This window comes from Lontra canadensis, unplaced genomic scaffold (genome assembly GCF_010015895.1).
Source record: "Lontra canadensis isolate GAN:19392208 unplaced genomic scaffold, GSC_riverotter_1.0 scaffold29, whole genome shotgun sequence".
NCBI lineage: Eukaryota > Metazoa > Chordata > Mammalia > Carnivora > Mustelidae > Lontra > Lontra canadensis.
In genome coordinates this window covers 13,071,937-13,087,565 of record NW_022631023.1, presented here as the reverse complement: position 1 = coordinate 13,087,565, position 15,629 = coordinate 13,071,937, and the positions used below count along the sequence as shown (strand labels likewise).

General features: G+C 48.3%; 1 protein-coding gene across 2 annotated transcripts in view; it reads right to left on the bottom strand.

The window, feature by feature from the left end:
- Positions 1 to 15,629, bottom strand: part of TIAM1 (TIAM Rac1 associated GEF 1) — a 198,250-nt gene that overhangs the window by 112,741 nt on the left and 69,880 nt on the right. For both annotated transcript variants that reach the window (XM_032865446.1, XM_032865445.1), the window contains exon 4: positions 2,407 to 2,854. In XM_032865446.1, coding sequence (XP_032721337.1) covers positions 2,407 to 2,854 — 448 coding nt within the window. The remainder of the gene's footprint in view (positions 1 to 2,406; positions 2,855 to 15,629) is intronic.

Sequence of the window (15,629 nt, the reverse complement as noted above, 5' to 3'; positions counted from 1 at the left end):
TCCCAGGTGCTCTCTTTTTTATTTCTCGATCTCCCAGAGTTGCCAAGAAAAACACAGCAGCACACTCTGCCTTTGAGTGGCAAGGCCCAGGCCAGAGCATGTCGATCTACAATGGGAACCCGTCAGGATTAAGAAACGGAGGGCTCAGTGGCTCTGTGTCCTGGGCCTGGAGCCTGACAGACTGTGTCATTCAAGTCTGGGTCACCAGGAGTGTGAAGGCTCCCTCCTCTAATGGGCTCTGGAGCCGCTGCTCTGAGTATCCTTTATTCTCTAAGGGAATGGCGGAACCAAACGATGCCCTCTTCCACGTCCCAAGTGAAAAATCGCCTAATTATTGTTAGTCTACAACACTAACATTGGTGTCTCAACTGCAGCAATCACCTGGGAAGCTTACTTAACACACAGATTCAGGGCCTGTCATGGGCTGAATTATCCCGCCCCAAATTCCTGTTGAAGTCCTAATCCAGTAACTCAGAACGTGACTGTACTTGGAGTTAGGATCTCTACAAATACCTTTATAAACTGAGGTCAGAGGAGTGGGCCCTAATCCAACCTGACTGCTCACCTTCTAAGAGGGAATTTGGACACAGATGGGCAGATGGGGAAGGCCAGGGGAAGATACTGGAAGAAGACAGCTATCTAGAAGCCAAGGAGACAGGTGTCTCACCAGCCCCACTTCTACCTTGATCTCTTCCAGCTTCCAGAACTTTGAGAAGATAAATTTCTTTGGTTAAACCACTCAAGTCTGTGGTACTTGGTTATCATGGCCCTGATACAGGGCAGAGGGATACGCCTTCATTTTTCTGTGGGAACGTGGGCCTGGTGGTGAGCTACCTTGACCACGGGGACTGGATCTGGGAACAACAGAGCAAGGAGACAGAAGGAACCTGGGACCTGGATGACTCACAGGAAGGAATCACCATAACTTCAGCCTACGGTGGACGCGAGGGAACTCAGTTCTATCTCACTTCAGGTACCATCATTGCGGGTCTCTGGGACATGCAGTGAAAACGTCCAGTCTAATTAACAAGCTCCCTTCCTGTCTCACTGAAGTATTGAAGCAACAGTGGGCACCAGCAGTAATGGGACCGACCCACACCTCGCCTGTCCTTCAGGGGGTGGCCTGCGCATCACTGTGCAGACTCTAGAATGTTCTATGCCTCTAGGATTGGATGTTCTCCCTCTAACCACAGTTAAGGAGATGGAGCATGGAATGGTCTAGAGGGTACACCACACCTGGGAAGCCCAGACGTCCCCCTGTGCTTGTCCTTCATGCTTGTTAACCTATCGAACCTGTCCTGCCATACCTTAACCCGGTCTCAAATTTGTTTGTGACAGAAGGTCTAAGGGGTCAGCTCCAAGTACTCTCTCAGACACGGAGCACACAAATGGGAGCTTTTCTCCTACGGAGACACATGCAGGCATGCACAATAGTATGTGCGTGAACTTCTGAAGTAGGACAACCAATAGCAACATATAAAAGCATTACACTTACTAATGAAAAGGCAGCCATATCTCCACATGTGTATGTATCTATACACACACACACACATACACACACTCTCTCTCTCTCTCTCTCTCTCATATAGTCGAATGTGACCATAAAACAGTTACTTTTTCACAAACCTAGGATGACTCAGACATTCTAGTAAGCACTGGGCTGAGCCTCATGAAATTAGTGATATTCTAGCATTTTTAGCCTAAAGAAATGGTCATTTCACAGGATTCAAATGAATGTTTCCCTCCAAAATAGTTATTTTAGGAGGTACTTCCCTAACTTGAATGACTTTTCTTTTCTTTTGGAACACGTCCCTCAAATGAGCTGTCCTCAGAAGCAGCTGTCTATACAAGGAAACTAGATGTGGGATGCTCCTCTAGCTTAACTGTGAAAAAGGAAAGAAAACAAAACAGCGCTGGTGGGGGCGGGGGAAGTGAGGAGTTACTGATAATCAAGCCGCAGACAGTTTCAGTTAAGAGAGATGATCACGGGGTACCTGGGTGGCTCAAAGGGTTAAGCCTTTGCCTTCAGCTCAGGTCTTGGTGTCAGGGTCCTGGGATCGAGTCCCACGTCGGGCTCCCTGCTCGGCAGGGAGCCTGTACGCTCCCTCTCTCTCTACCCATCTCTCTGCCTACATGTGATCTCTCTCTGTGTCAAATAAATAAATAAAATCTTTTAAAAAGAGAGAGATGGTCACATTCTAGAGATCTGCCCTATGGTCCACGACAGGGTCACATACACCTAAATTTTTAAGGGAATATTTCATGCTAAGTATTCCCATACTTACACAACTGGTTAAAAGTGGTATGAAATGCACACCCCAAGTCCTCATAAACCATCGGGTGCGCAGGCGCACCCTGGTGCGCAAGGTTCCCCGGCACAGGGGGGCGGGGAGCTCCCCGTCCTACCTTTCAAGGACACCCAGTAGTGCTTCCACTTCCGCCGGGTGGCCGACTCCACCTTCTTGTTCTTCTTGTGCACGAGGAAGTTCTTGACGGCCAGCGCCCCGGCCTTGCGCACCGTGCCCTGCGCGGCCGTGAGCAGGATGTCCGACTGGCCCGGCGAGCTCAGGGTGCCGCTGCTCTGCTCGTCGCTGTGCGCCGAGCCCGCCTCCTCCAGGCTCTCGCTGTTGGTGGTGCTCATCTCCAGCTCCCGGCGGAAATTCTCGTACACCCCCTGGCGGGCCGCATCCCCGGTGGAGCTGCTGCCGCTGTCGCTGCCCACGAAGGCGCGGCCGGTGGGGGGCGAGTAGCTGGAGTTGGTGGCATTGGATCGCCTGGACAGGAGGTCCGTGTCGGTGGCGGCCCCTTCGATCCCACTGTCCGCGAACTCACTGCCCTCACCGGCGTTAACATCCTTGGGAGCAGAAAGGGACAAGAGGAAGACATGCATCAGGACGAGAGGAAAGCCGGGGACTGGGCAGCCGGCAGAGCTGCAGGGAACCCACACGGCACCGCTGCTCCCCAGCCTGGCCCGGACCAACTCCTCCCTAAACCCCAGATCCGCACAAACCCAATCTGCCAGCAAAGCGGCTGGGGAGGATAGTTGGAGGGGGACCGCCCTGGCATGAATGCAAACCATCCCAAACATTCAAGAAATATGTATTATAAACCAAGGAACGCTTCCAAGAGCTTATCATTTATCTGACTTAGATAATGAACTAACTGGCAGATCAGCTATAGATGCTCCCACGGCCGTGCTGAGAGAGCTCAGCTCCCTGACCCTCATCAGCCTGCCCCAAACTCCAGGAAATTCTGCAGGCTGATTAGCTGTGGCAGAGGTAGGGGGTAACAATGGGTAACAAGGTCTTTGCAGCCAGTACCATTCCATAAATCAATAAATAAATAACTCGGTTAGGAGTCTGTTTTATAATGTGGCGACTCAAAAGATAACCAGCGCACAGCCTCACCCACTCACCCAGCAAGGACCCAGGTCCCATGAACAGGCAAGAGTCCTCATGCTGTAATCAGCATCCCTTCTCGAAAACAAGCAGCCTCTCACTCTCCATTGAGCTAAATAAGTCTGTGGGGCCCACAGCTCCAAGGCAGGCTCTCCAATTACCTTGCCCTTTCAAAGCCAGCAAGCTCGGAGCCCCAAGCAGGCTACTCACTGCCCCTGGGCCAAGTGACAGCTTCCGGCAACTGCCAGCGCGCCAGGATATCAATTCCCAGTTTAAAAACATCTGGAAGTTCCAAAGCACTGTCCCCGCTCTCAAGCCTAACATTTCGGGGACAGAGACAGGTCTGTTCTCAAATCAGAACTTTAATTGCTCCAATGTGCTACAGGCATGTCCATAAACAATAATTAAATAATGGCAGTAATCAAGGAGGGATAATGACAGCAATATTGGACAGGACAGCTCAACAGTCTTATGGATAAGAAATCAGACTGATTCTTCTCAATGGAAGAGAACAGGTACATGGGCATGACACAAAAGAGACAGCAAAGTAACACACGGTTTGGGGATTTCACCACTTTTTCAGCCTTCAGTCTCAGAAGCAGCCAATTATGGTTCACAAATGTAAAAACTGACTATTCTGAGTTGGCATAAAAATAAAACCTTTGAGCTCAAATATTTGCTGAGAGGCCACGGGGCAGAATGAACCAAGCCACACAGTGACACGGTCCTGGGCGAGGCCCGGACAACTGCTGTACCTTACTTATCTCTACCCATCTCACTTGGTCAATTCTTAAGTGAGGGCCTCAAAATTCACTTCACCTTCGTCATCAAGAGACACTAAGCGAACGACTAAAAGATGTGCAGAGACAGACGTGACAAGCAAGAGAAAGACAAATGATGTATGATTCACTTATATGGGGGAATCCAAAAATGTTGAATTCATAGAACGGGAAGCGGAACAGTGTCTGTCCGGGGTGGGGGGTGGGGAAAAGGGGGAGATGGCGGCCAAAGGAGGGTACCAACTTTCAGTTATAAAAGTTTATAATGTCTAGGAGCTCCTGAGTGGCTCAGTCACTGAAGCGTCTGCCCTTGGCTCAGGTCATGCATGTCTCAAGGTCCTGGGATCGAGCCCCAAGTCGGGCTCCCCGCTCAGCGGGGAGTCTGCTTCTGCCTCTCTCCCCACTCGTGCTCTCTCTCTCTCAAATAAATAAATAAAATCTTTATTAAGAAAAGTTAAGTTCTAGGAATCAAATGTGCAGCATGGTGGGTACTGAAATTTGCTAAGGGAGTAATCTCAGGTGTTTTCACCACACACACACACACAAAAAGGTAATTATGTGCGGTGATGCATGTGTTAATTAACTTGATTGTGGTAATCATTTCACAATGTATACATATATTAAATCAGAATACCATGCACCTTCCAAAAAAAAAAAAAAAACCCACAATAAAGAGAACAGTATGCAAAAGGAGGAAAGTAGGGGTGCCTGGGTGGCTCAGTGGGTTCAAGCCTCTGCCTTCGGCTCAGGTCATGATCCCAGGGTCTTTGGATTGAGCCCCAAATCAGGCTCTCCACTCAGCAGGGAGCCTGCTTCCTCCTCTCTGCCTGCCTCTCTGCCTACTTGTTATCTCTGTCTGTCAAATAAATAAATAAAATATTAAAAAAAAAAAGGGAAGAAAATAATGGACCTGGCCAATACTACCTTTGACAGGTGTTCAAGGTTAACTGGGAACCCCTCTCTACTACCTAAAACTGTTCTTCAAGAAAGAAAGAAAAGAAAAAGCAAGGAGGGAAGACAGAAGCAGGAAGGAGTTAGGATAGCTTCAGAGGACGAGCTGCATTTCCAATGGAGTTCAGACCCCTGGGATTTCAAGGGGATCAAAGGCATACCCTTGCAACTACCAGTCCCATCACTCTGCTATCTGCTATCCCACCGGGGCCATGAAGGACCCAGAACCAGTGGGTAAAAATGCCCTATATAAAAAGGAAAACACAGGTAAGAACTCCCACTTCTCCCGGCAGGAATATTGACCATGTCAATAAAGACAGTAAGTAAAATTTGCCATGACTGATGATTCAAGACAACCCTGGGTGATGGGAGACGAGGTGTGTGTGAATTTCCTAAACATCTGGATTCATTTTCATGGGTCTCAGTCTTTCCCTGGAAGAAAGGAAGGCATCAGTGCCAAGCTTCCCTCTAAGGTGCAAAGAGGTGAGAAGCATCTCTGTACGTCAGGGAGAGATTTGCTATGCTGGTAACCTCCCTGGTCTGTAAGAGAAAGACCTCAGAACCAGGGAGAGAACGGACTCAAGGCATCTTGTTAATTCCCAGAGCTCAAGAATAGGCAGGGACCTCTTGATTAATCAATGAGGATGCTGGGGCTTAGAAATTCACAGCCCTGGCTGCTGGCCGACTGGGAGTCAGAACCCACATTTCCAACTACCTTTTGCACTATGACATGGCAGCCCCACTGCTCAGTTGCAAGTAGCACCTGGCCAGGTTCTACCGAAACAGGCACCTCTATGCTTTACCCTTTTTTGTCAACAAGGCCCTTTCCAGGTTTTCCCAGCGAAAGCTAGTATCTGTTTGCCTTGACTTCCCAGGCAAAGAGCTCAAATCTCAGAGTGGGGATAAGAGGAAGGAGGAGGTGAATGAGGAGGGAAAAAGGCAGAAACAAGACAGACCAAACCCTCAAGAGCATGTGTCTTAATAGTCTCCGACTTCCCCACAAACCATTTACCCCTTTACGGAATACCTTGGGGCCTCTCTAGAAACTAAGCATTAAGGCTTGGCAGACACTCACCTCTCTGCCGGGCCTGAACATCTGCTCATGCCAACTGCTGCTATCAGCTCACCATGGCCCGGGGTCTGTGTGCCCAGCTCTGGGATGGCCACTGATCCGAGCAAAGAAGTGATTACCCCGGGTGAGAGGCCTGCCGGCCCCAGCTGAGCCAGCATAGCCCTAGAGCACACAACCCGCGTAACCGCTGGGGAATGTTCTGGATCTTTTGTCCAAGCCGACTCCACCTTGTCTCCACATGCGGCCAAGCAGGCTCGGTGGTAGATGGCCCCCACTGATATGTGACCCAGCCTGTTGGGAAACATGCGGTTGCCCAGACCCAGCCCGACTTGGTCATGAAGTTTGCGATGTCCCAAATACCCAGAGGCCCCATGCTCTAGCATCACAGGAAATAAGGACTACCTAACCAGAGGCACTATTCAACACTGCAACAGTCCACAAGAGGCTCGCGGGCACCAGCAACCTCCAGCTTCAGTGTGGGTCAGAATCACCTGTAGAACCGCACTCCTCAAATGCCTAAGCACCACCTTAGAATCTCTAGCACAAACCAAAGCCAGACACTCTGACACAGAGGCTCTGGGTTCCCACTTTGTTTCTTGTTTTTATCTTCATTCCAGTTAGCTAACATCCAGTGCTGGATTAGTTTCAAGCGTACAATACAGTGATTCAAACATTTCCATACATCACCCTTGTGCTCACTGGTTCACACTTTGGAAAACAGCAGGCATCCACCCCTCCAAGGCTGCATCCCGGATGCCCATCACCCTCCGACGTCAGGATGCCTATCACTGCAATGCACCTGCTAAGAGCTCAGAAGGAAGAGTGCCACCGTCAAGCGAACGTTCCTGGTGGTCATCCTTCCGAGGGCTCCTCCTCCTTCCCACCTCACTCTCAAGGGCTTGGCACCTGAGAAAACGGATTCTTTCCATACTCAGAACCTCCCCGACTCTTCCCAGCAGCAAGAAATCCAAAAACCAACCCCAGGGCAGAATCTGACAAACACAAGGTATGTTCCTTCATAGTGAGTGAGGTCTCTTAGCATCTGATAGGTCCTAGTAGTTCATCATATACCAAGCTCTAATTCAAAAGTCAAAGGAGATCAGGGGAGATGGTAAGACCCTAGCGACACAGAGAAGTGACTCCCATGTGATGCATGATCCACTCAGAGATTTCCTGGAAATTACTCAAAATATACTCCCCGTGTTAGAAACACTCCACTGAAAAGGCTTCCGATTATACACAACATTCATGGGGGTACAGAGGCTCTCAGAGCCTGGTCTCCCTGGACACATCCTCCCAAGCCAGATTTCTAGAGCGCTCGCCAGTTTCCACGGCACTGGCAGATTCCCAGCACAAACGTATGCACTTTCCTACCAGGTGCACAAGTGGCCAGCTGTAGCCCGAAGCACACCACAGCTGCCAGGCCAAGGTGATCGAGGTCACCAGAGCTGGACCACAAATGCTAACGTGGGCTCAGGTACTCAAATGCAGGCGGCAGGCAGCAAATGTAAAGCCCGTTCTCACGGCCTTGGCAAACTGAAGGGTCAGGAGGCATGAATGGGGGCTAACGATACATTGTAACAAGGCTCCATTGGTTTGGCTGGGCAACTTACAAATCCTCTGAGGGACAGGTTTTCTGTTTTAATTACAGGTGAACACAGTTTTGAAAAGGTCATCAGCCACAAAGTTCAAGGGCCCTGGGACACTTCAAGGACAGTAAGATCAATCAGCCATTTGTAGTTATCAGTCTGATGCAATTAGAAGCTATTTCCTTGGTTACTTTGTTTAATTTCCCCAATGAATCCAGCTTTGCTTTCACATAGCTATTCAGAAAAGCTAAATACAGAGAGTCCGTGGACTTTCAGGGGGTTGAGGAAATTTCGACTTGCAGAAGCTCTGAATTAGAACAACTTTTGCCTTGTTCAATTCTAAAACACTCCTCCCCTGGTTTACCATCTTCTTATCCCCCAAACTGCCAAGTGCCCCCTCTCACACACACGCACATACATGAATACTGTTTTTGGCTCCCAGTGTTCTCTCCTTGGTATACTTGATATACTCTTAGGATACCCTCCCTTGGTAATCTCAGTATGGTCAATACCGATCCCAGGGAAGTTACTTTGAACTAATCTGCGCCTCAGTTTCCCCATCTGTCAAATGGGGATGACAACAGTTATCTCCCCTTTAGAATACTCTGTTAAGATGCTGTGAAACTGAGTTAACCCAGCAAAGGTTTCTAGAACTGTGCCCAGCACATAGTACCTGCTTAAAAGCATTAACTATGATTACTGTCATTTCCACCTTCGGTCTAAATTCATCTTGGCCCAAGGAGAGAAGCACTGCCTGACCTTGCTCACTAGTGCCTAACATGGAAGGGTGCTGCTGAGGAAACTGGGGAAAATGGGCTGACCACAGCTGGTATGAGCCTAGAAGTGCCTTTTAAGTCATTTTCACATTCGCAAAATAGCATCATAACCTAGGAAAATGGTGTTTTCTACTTTTTTTTTTTAAGATTTTATTTACTTATTTGACAGAGAGGCCACAAGCAGGGGGGAGGGGAGGCAGAGGGAGAGGGAGAAGCAAGCTCCCTACTGAGCAAGGAGCCTGATGCAGGGCTCGATCCCAGGACCCTGAGATCATGACCTGAGCCCAAGACAGATGCTTAACCACCCAGGCACCCCAAAATGGTGATGTTTTCTACACTATTGATTAATAACTATGCACACTGTTACTAATAATTGCCATTCCTGATTTGCTAGAAATATTGCAGTGTTACTTTTCCATCACTGTAAGGCATTTTTTGCTCCCCCCCGCCTTGCTCTCTAACCAAATATCCAGTGCCTTTTTGCATTTTGAATTCTGAAGTTTGTAAATTCTACCCTCTGGGCTTCCCACTATCATGCCCCACTTGCACATGTCCCACCTCCGTTTGAGGCATTTCTAAAACCCAGCTCTAGTTCTCCCTTCTCCCTTTCCCAAGACAAAACTTCCATGCCTTTTTATGTTTTCAACACATCTCTCCTTCTCCAATGATCCCCAATGGGAGTGACGCAAAATTTCTCTCAACCCAAAGTTCTTACAGTTGCTAAAAAGGAGTCAGAAGTATGTTGGCAAATGCTTGAAATGTTGCTACAGGTAACTCCAGACTGGGGACTGCCAACATCTGAGCTAATGAATCGTCTTCTCTCTTTTTATCTGCTTTTTTCTATGTAGGTGCCTCAAACCTTGTAGTCATCCTTCCCCTCCTCACTACCCATGATGTATCTATCACCCGACCTGCGGGCTCCTTTCTCAGAGCCACGGCCATGGTTCAGCAACATGCTCTCTTCCCTCAACGTTCCTCAAGGCACCCGGCACAACACAGCCAGGCAGACCTCCCAGGAGCCATGTGGAAGGCTCCTCGGCCTGCCTTGCAAAGCCCCCTGCAGACGTCCAGCCTTCACACTGGAGCACAGGACGGACCTACCAGTCAGTGCAATGGGAGCGCATGCTCCCAACTGTTCTTGCTTCCAGGAATACTCATCCTTTAAGGCTCAGCTCACGTCCCCCACTTTCCACAGCTAAAAGACTTCTTTCCCTCCTCCGACTGCCAGGCCAAATTCTCTGCAGCATCTTGTTCCCCTGCCCCAACTCTGCTCCCTCAAACACGCAGGGCACACTCCCACCTCCCAAATCAATGACCGACTCCCAAGTCTACCCTCTCAAGGGAGTCAAGCCTGACCACCCCATCTCATATTGCCTCCCGCATCCCCCACTGCCTTGTCTGCCCTGCCCTGCTCTTTCCTCCATAGCATGTCGAGCGCTTATTATGCTGTTTTCTGCCTACACGTCCCCATTTCACCTCAAACTAGCTCCATGAGCTTAGGGACCTTTTCCTGTTGACACATCCCAAAGCACTACAAACAGTATCTGGCATGGAGTAGGCAAGACACTTTAGAAAAATAAACTCACCTTTGCAGGGCACCTGGGTGGCTCAGTCAGTTAAGGGTCTGCCTTTGGTTCAGGTCATGATCCCGGGGTCCTGGGATGGAGCCCCACGTCGGACTCCCTGCTCTCCCCCATCCTCTGCCCCACCCCCACTCGTGTGTGCACATGTGCACGCATGTGCCTCTCTCTAATGAATAAAATCTTAGTAAATATAAATAAACAAATAAATAAAAATAAACCCACCTTTCCGTGAATAAACTGTTATTCATTTTCCACCATAATCTCCAAACAAGGAGAACGGTTCCTCGTGGATTACATTTTCGTCTGATTTAAAGGTTTGCTCATCTCCCAGCTCAGCTCAAGCCTAGCTACGGTTGAGCTGAGAAGTGAGCCCTACTTGTCAAGCTGTACTTTGCAATCTTCAAACAATCAGGTTTTATTATGTCATTTACAGACATAACCAGAGTTAATTTAAAGCGTTTTCTTTAACTTTTTTTTTTTAAACTAGAAAAAGACAGGACGGGCTGTCCTATGGGCCACATTAGATAATCTGCCAACAGTGGTCCAAAGTAAACTTCACCCATATGACAATGAAAAGCCTATTTCCTAAGTTCTACCTTGGGCTCCATGGAGGCCCTCTTAGGCCCTCATAGCAGGCTTCTGGAAGGGCTCTGGGCTCCCAATTCCAGCCTTTCCTCCTCCTCAGTGATGCTAAGAAACCAGCAGTTTCATCAATGAACACAGACGTTCCTCTTCTTCAAGCACTAAACTAAAAATGGGAATTTCGAAGGCCTAAACTTCCCCAGCCTGTATTAGCCTCAATGGGCAGCTCAAAGTGTGGACCAGGGATCCTCAGGTAATTTCGGGGTGGGGGGCTATCACGCCCTGCCTTTTCCAGCTACCTGGGCAAAGTCACATTTTCCCCCCAACCAACCAACCAACACAACCACAAAAAGAGTGAAGGCAGAAGCAGAGAGGAGACTCTAGGGTCTCCTGTTTGCCAGAAACTGTAGAGATTTGTCAAATATAAATTAACACCTCTCTCTTCCCTAATTTTTTAAATTTTAGAAAATAAAAAAATTTAAATAAAAAGTCATTTCTGTGAACATATAATGGGCTTATTGGTTCTATTTTTAAAATGAATCAACAAGTGGTTTTTATTTCTTTTTTTTTTTTTTGGTTTGGTTTTTTGGGTGGGTTTTTTTGGGGGGTTTTTTTGTTTGTTTGTTTGTTTTGCTTTCCTGTTTCAATTTCTAGTGTGATAACTATTTATAGCTAGAAGCCACATAACAGAAGCCCTTTGGAGTCCACCATACTTTTTACAAGTAGAAAGGGTCTGAAACTAACAACACAGCCATCCTCCAACTACCTACTCACCCTCTCACTCCCCAAAAGAGGAACTTGGCCAAGAGGCAGATACTCCTGCTGAAAATGGTTGGGCTTGCTTTCAAAACACTATCTCATTGCTTAACTTAGATGCCAGAAAAAGGAAGATCAAGGGAAAAGGAAAAAAAAGAAGCATCGAATGCTCTGAAGAAAAGGCAAGGAAAGGGTTGTTTTTTTTTTAATAAATTTTATATGAAAATATATTGTTTCATGAAGAATTAACCTGGGGTTATTAACCAGAAGCTTCTAGATGGACTTTGGGGAACCCATGGAGCCCCTGAAATTGAATGCAGAAGGGTGGTCCATGTGTTTATCTAAGTAAAGGGTCCAAATTTTTCATCCAACTCTCAAAGGAGTCTGTGACCAAAGGTTAAGAATCTCTTGGATGCTGATGTCGGTTTTCAGCTTGGGGAACATACTTATTCCTAAGCCATTTAAACTACGTGTAAAGGAAAACAAAATTTTATAAAAACCAACACAATTTTGCTAGGAACTCAAGAGCCTCTTCCAAGAACACTGCACGCCCCTTGTTGCTGAAATCATGGATCTAGGACTTGCCTTTCCAAACAAGAAAGCAAGGCTTTCTTCTGAACCCTGCCGCGGACACCTCTCTCAGGAACCACTGTGCCTGGGCTACAGTGTGAACATTCCTACATTCTTTTCAGTCAATCACCCTTTTTCACTTCTGGCCCAGAACTGAGGAATTTTATCTTAAAATCTAAGGACACATAAGTTGGAATCTGTTTGAGAACGAGGAGGAAGTAATGGTGTGGGGGTGTGGGCTTCCGAAGAATGACCCTGGTCAGTGAGTCAGGAGACCTAGATTTTAATCTAGTTGCGAGACCTGGTCACCTCATCTCTTTAGATATATTTCCTCCCCGGCAGAGTGAGGGGGCTGGACATAGGGGTGATCTGTGAGCTGGAAATCAGGCTGAAAAGAATCTGTCAATGGCCCACGGGGGCCAGAAACGGATGGAGAGCTCTGCCTTACCTCGTTCCGACTCCATCCGCTATGGTATGAAGATTTCTGGGGACACAGAGGCGGTCAGAGATTGCACAAACACACAAACCCATCATCACTGTCCCATCTCCACAAGGGGCTCTGAGCAGGGGGTCCCTCGCTATCTCCAGGCTGTGGCTCCTCGAGAAGTTCTTGGTAAGAGCAGCTCCCACTCTTCCATCTCCGAAGTGGATGAAGGAAGTTCTCCTCCCAAGTCCCGGACGATGGCCCCAAGCCAAAGCTTCCCTTTGAAATACACAGCCTGGGGGTGCCTGGGTGGCTCAGTGGGTTAAGCCTCTGCCTTCAGCTCAGGTCATGATCTCGGGGTTCCGGGATCGAGTCCCGCATCGGGCTCTCTGCTCGGAAGGGAGCCTGCTTCCTCCTCTCTCTCTCTCTGCCTGCCTCTCTGCCTACTTGTGATCTCTCTCTCTGTCCAATAAATAAAATCTTAAAAAAAAAAAAAAGCGAAATACACAGCCTGGCTCCAAGACGCTCCTTCAGTTGGCAGTTCTCTTTCCACCTCACCCACTGGAAGTCTGAGACACAGGAGGGCTGAGCTCTGAAATAGGAAGCCAAACTATTCCCATCACAACTAATAACCATTATCGACTGAGCTTCTCCTGCGTGAAGAGACAACGTGCCAGGAGCTCCGTACTCACTTCCGTGTGGAACTCCCGTCAGCCCCATTCAGGAGGCACCGAGGTCCATCCAGGTTACATAACCAAGAGAAACAGGGCTCAGACCAACGAGCTCAGCTCTGCTGGATTTCAGAATGCCTTTACGTGATATCAGGCTTCCCCAGCTCTGAGTGTTAACCATGGGAATATCGGAGACAGTCAAGTTCAGTCCAAAAGACCAATAATGTATCCATCAAATCAAGGGCCAATCTATTCTTGTCTTTCTCCAGACATCAATGCAAGTAAACTCTGCTTTAAGCGATACGGATAAACCCTTCCAACAAAGGAATACAAAACAGTCACAACACAAATTTTCATGCACGTTGTGTGCGTGCACACACACGTGCACACGCACACACTCAAACCTACTGAATTAAATAATTGCTCAGCACTTGCCGTGTGGCAGGCATGAAACAGGTGTTACTTTTTAAAAACTACATGTGAGCTCCAAGGCCTCATGTTTCAGTAACACGTCCAACTACTGAACAAACAACAAAAAAAGGAAAAACGGTCAGACTCTTTTCCGATCATTTTCAAATCCAATGAAGTTGTTCCCATTGTTTCAGATAAAGTGTATTTCATCCCAGGTTCATTTCATCCCTACACTCTGGGGCCAAATGTCTTCCAGAAACTCTTCTTCTGGGGAGTAAACTGCTGACAGTTACAGATTCAACTACGTCACCAGAGCAGGATGAAGGAACTTTAACATCTCCGATCCAAGCTCGCTGAAGAGATCCCCCGGGGTCAGAAACTTTTACCAACAACAACAACAAAAAAAGAACAAAAAAAAAAAAAAAAAAAAAAGGAATTCTTTTCAAGGAAGCTTCCACACCCACTGTCTCTTAAAATACACTGTTTGGAACATAGTGGGTTCTCAAGAAATCGCGTTGGATGAACACGCCAAACTTAGACTAGGAAGTGTGGGTGGATGGGGACTGTTGTGCATAATTCTGGGGTTTGTTTCAAGTCATTAAAGATCCTCGCTCAACATATAAAGTCAATATGAAAATAATTCTTCCGTTCATTCTATGGACTCTGCAACAGGTGTCCATGCTGGGTGTCCGCCGGGTTCCCCTAAGGGTGCTTGTCAGAGGCTGGTGTCCCTCGCCGCAGACAGAGAAGGAGCCTGCGCGGCACACAAGACGGGAGTGACTCGCCCAAGGTCATCGGTCAGCGAGGAGCCAGCCAGGATGTAAATGGACGCCTCCAGACTGCGAGTCCGTTGCTCTCTGCATCACATTAAGCTGCTGAGGCAGTGACTTTCTGAGACACCACATTTAGATGATCTCACTTCCGTATATTAACAATTTCCTAAGGCGCCAAGCCAAAGATGGAAATTCCATAGAGCAATGACACGTGAGAGCTCACAGTGGTACCAGCTCTGCAGGAGAAAACTGCTCTGCCCCTCTCTTCTGGGTGTAGTCAGCTGTGACTCGAACCCCCATCCGTGGGGGGTGGGGTGAACCAGAGGTCCAGCTGTCCCCAGCCTGGGGCACGGCGGGGTGGGGCACAACATGGAGCTGGAGAACCAGAATACAGCCAGGCACCCCTCTTAGATCCCATACAGAATGTGAGCTAACGTGGGGCATCTGGCAAGCTCAGTAGGGTAAGCTTCTGACTCTTGATTTCCGCTCAGGTCATGATCTCAGGGTCGTGGGATCGAGCTTCATGTCAGCCTCCGCGCTCAGCGTGGAGTCTCTCTCTTCCTCTGCCCCCATCATTTAAAAAAAAAAAAAAAAAAAGTCCTGGGTGGCATTGTTCCAGGTAAGAGGGACAGTCACAGGTCACAGGTCATGTTCCTTTCTCAATTGTCTGCATCAACGCACCCTTCTCTGAATCCTAAAGGCCAGGAGCCCCTCTCTTCGTTTCAGCCCTGCAGTGCCATTCCAGCCATGCCTTCAAGACTGAGCCTTCAGCCCCTTTCAGGTCACAGGACAGGTCACCTATCTCACAGGTCTCTCCACTTACCAAATGGACAGTGAGGAGCAGCCCCCGCAGGGGGGTTGTTCCATCATTCCCATCAGTGAGTCTCGCCCCCGAGAAGAGATGGGTACAAAATTCAGGTGTCCATGTGGATGCAACCTCAGGCTCATCTCTGATTGTAGAGTCAACGTCTTTAACAACTGTTTCTAAGACACAAGACTTTGACAGAAACACCGAACCACCCTGGGCCTTTAAGTCCTACACCGCCACCAATAAGGAACACAGCCAACGACTAATGAATCCTCCCCTACCGGCTGCTGCCAAAGGACCGGGCACTGTGTCACTTCATTCCATCTTCTCAAAAGGCCTTACTTATTATTCCCGCATCTGATAGTTTTTTGCCCAAAGTCACCCAGGTGAGAAGGAGTGGAGCCCCGATGCCTGGCTTGGACATCATCGGCACAACTTGCCCTCCGACAGATGAATGGATAAAGGAAAACTGCAGCAAACACACAC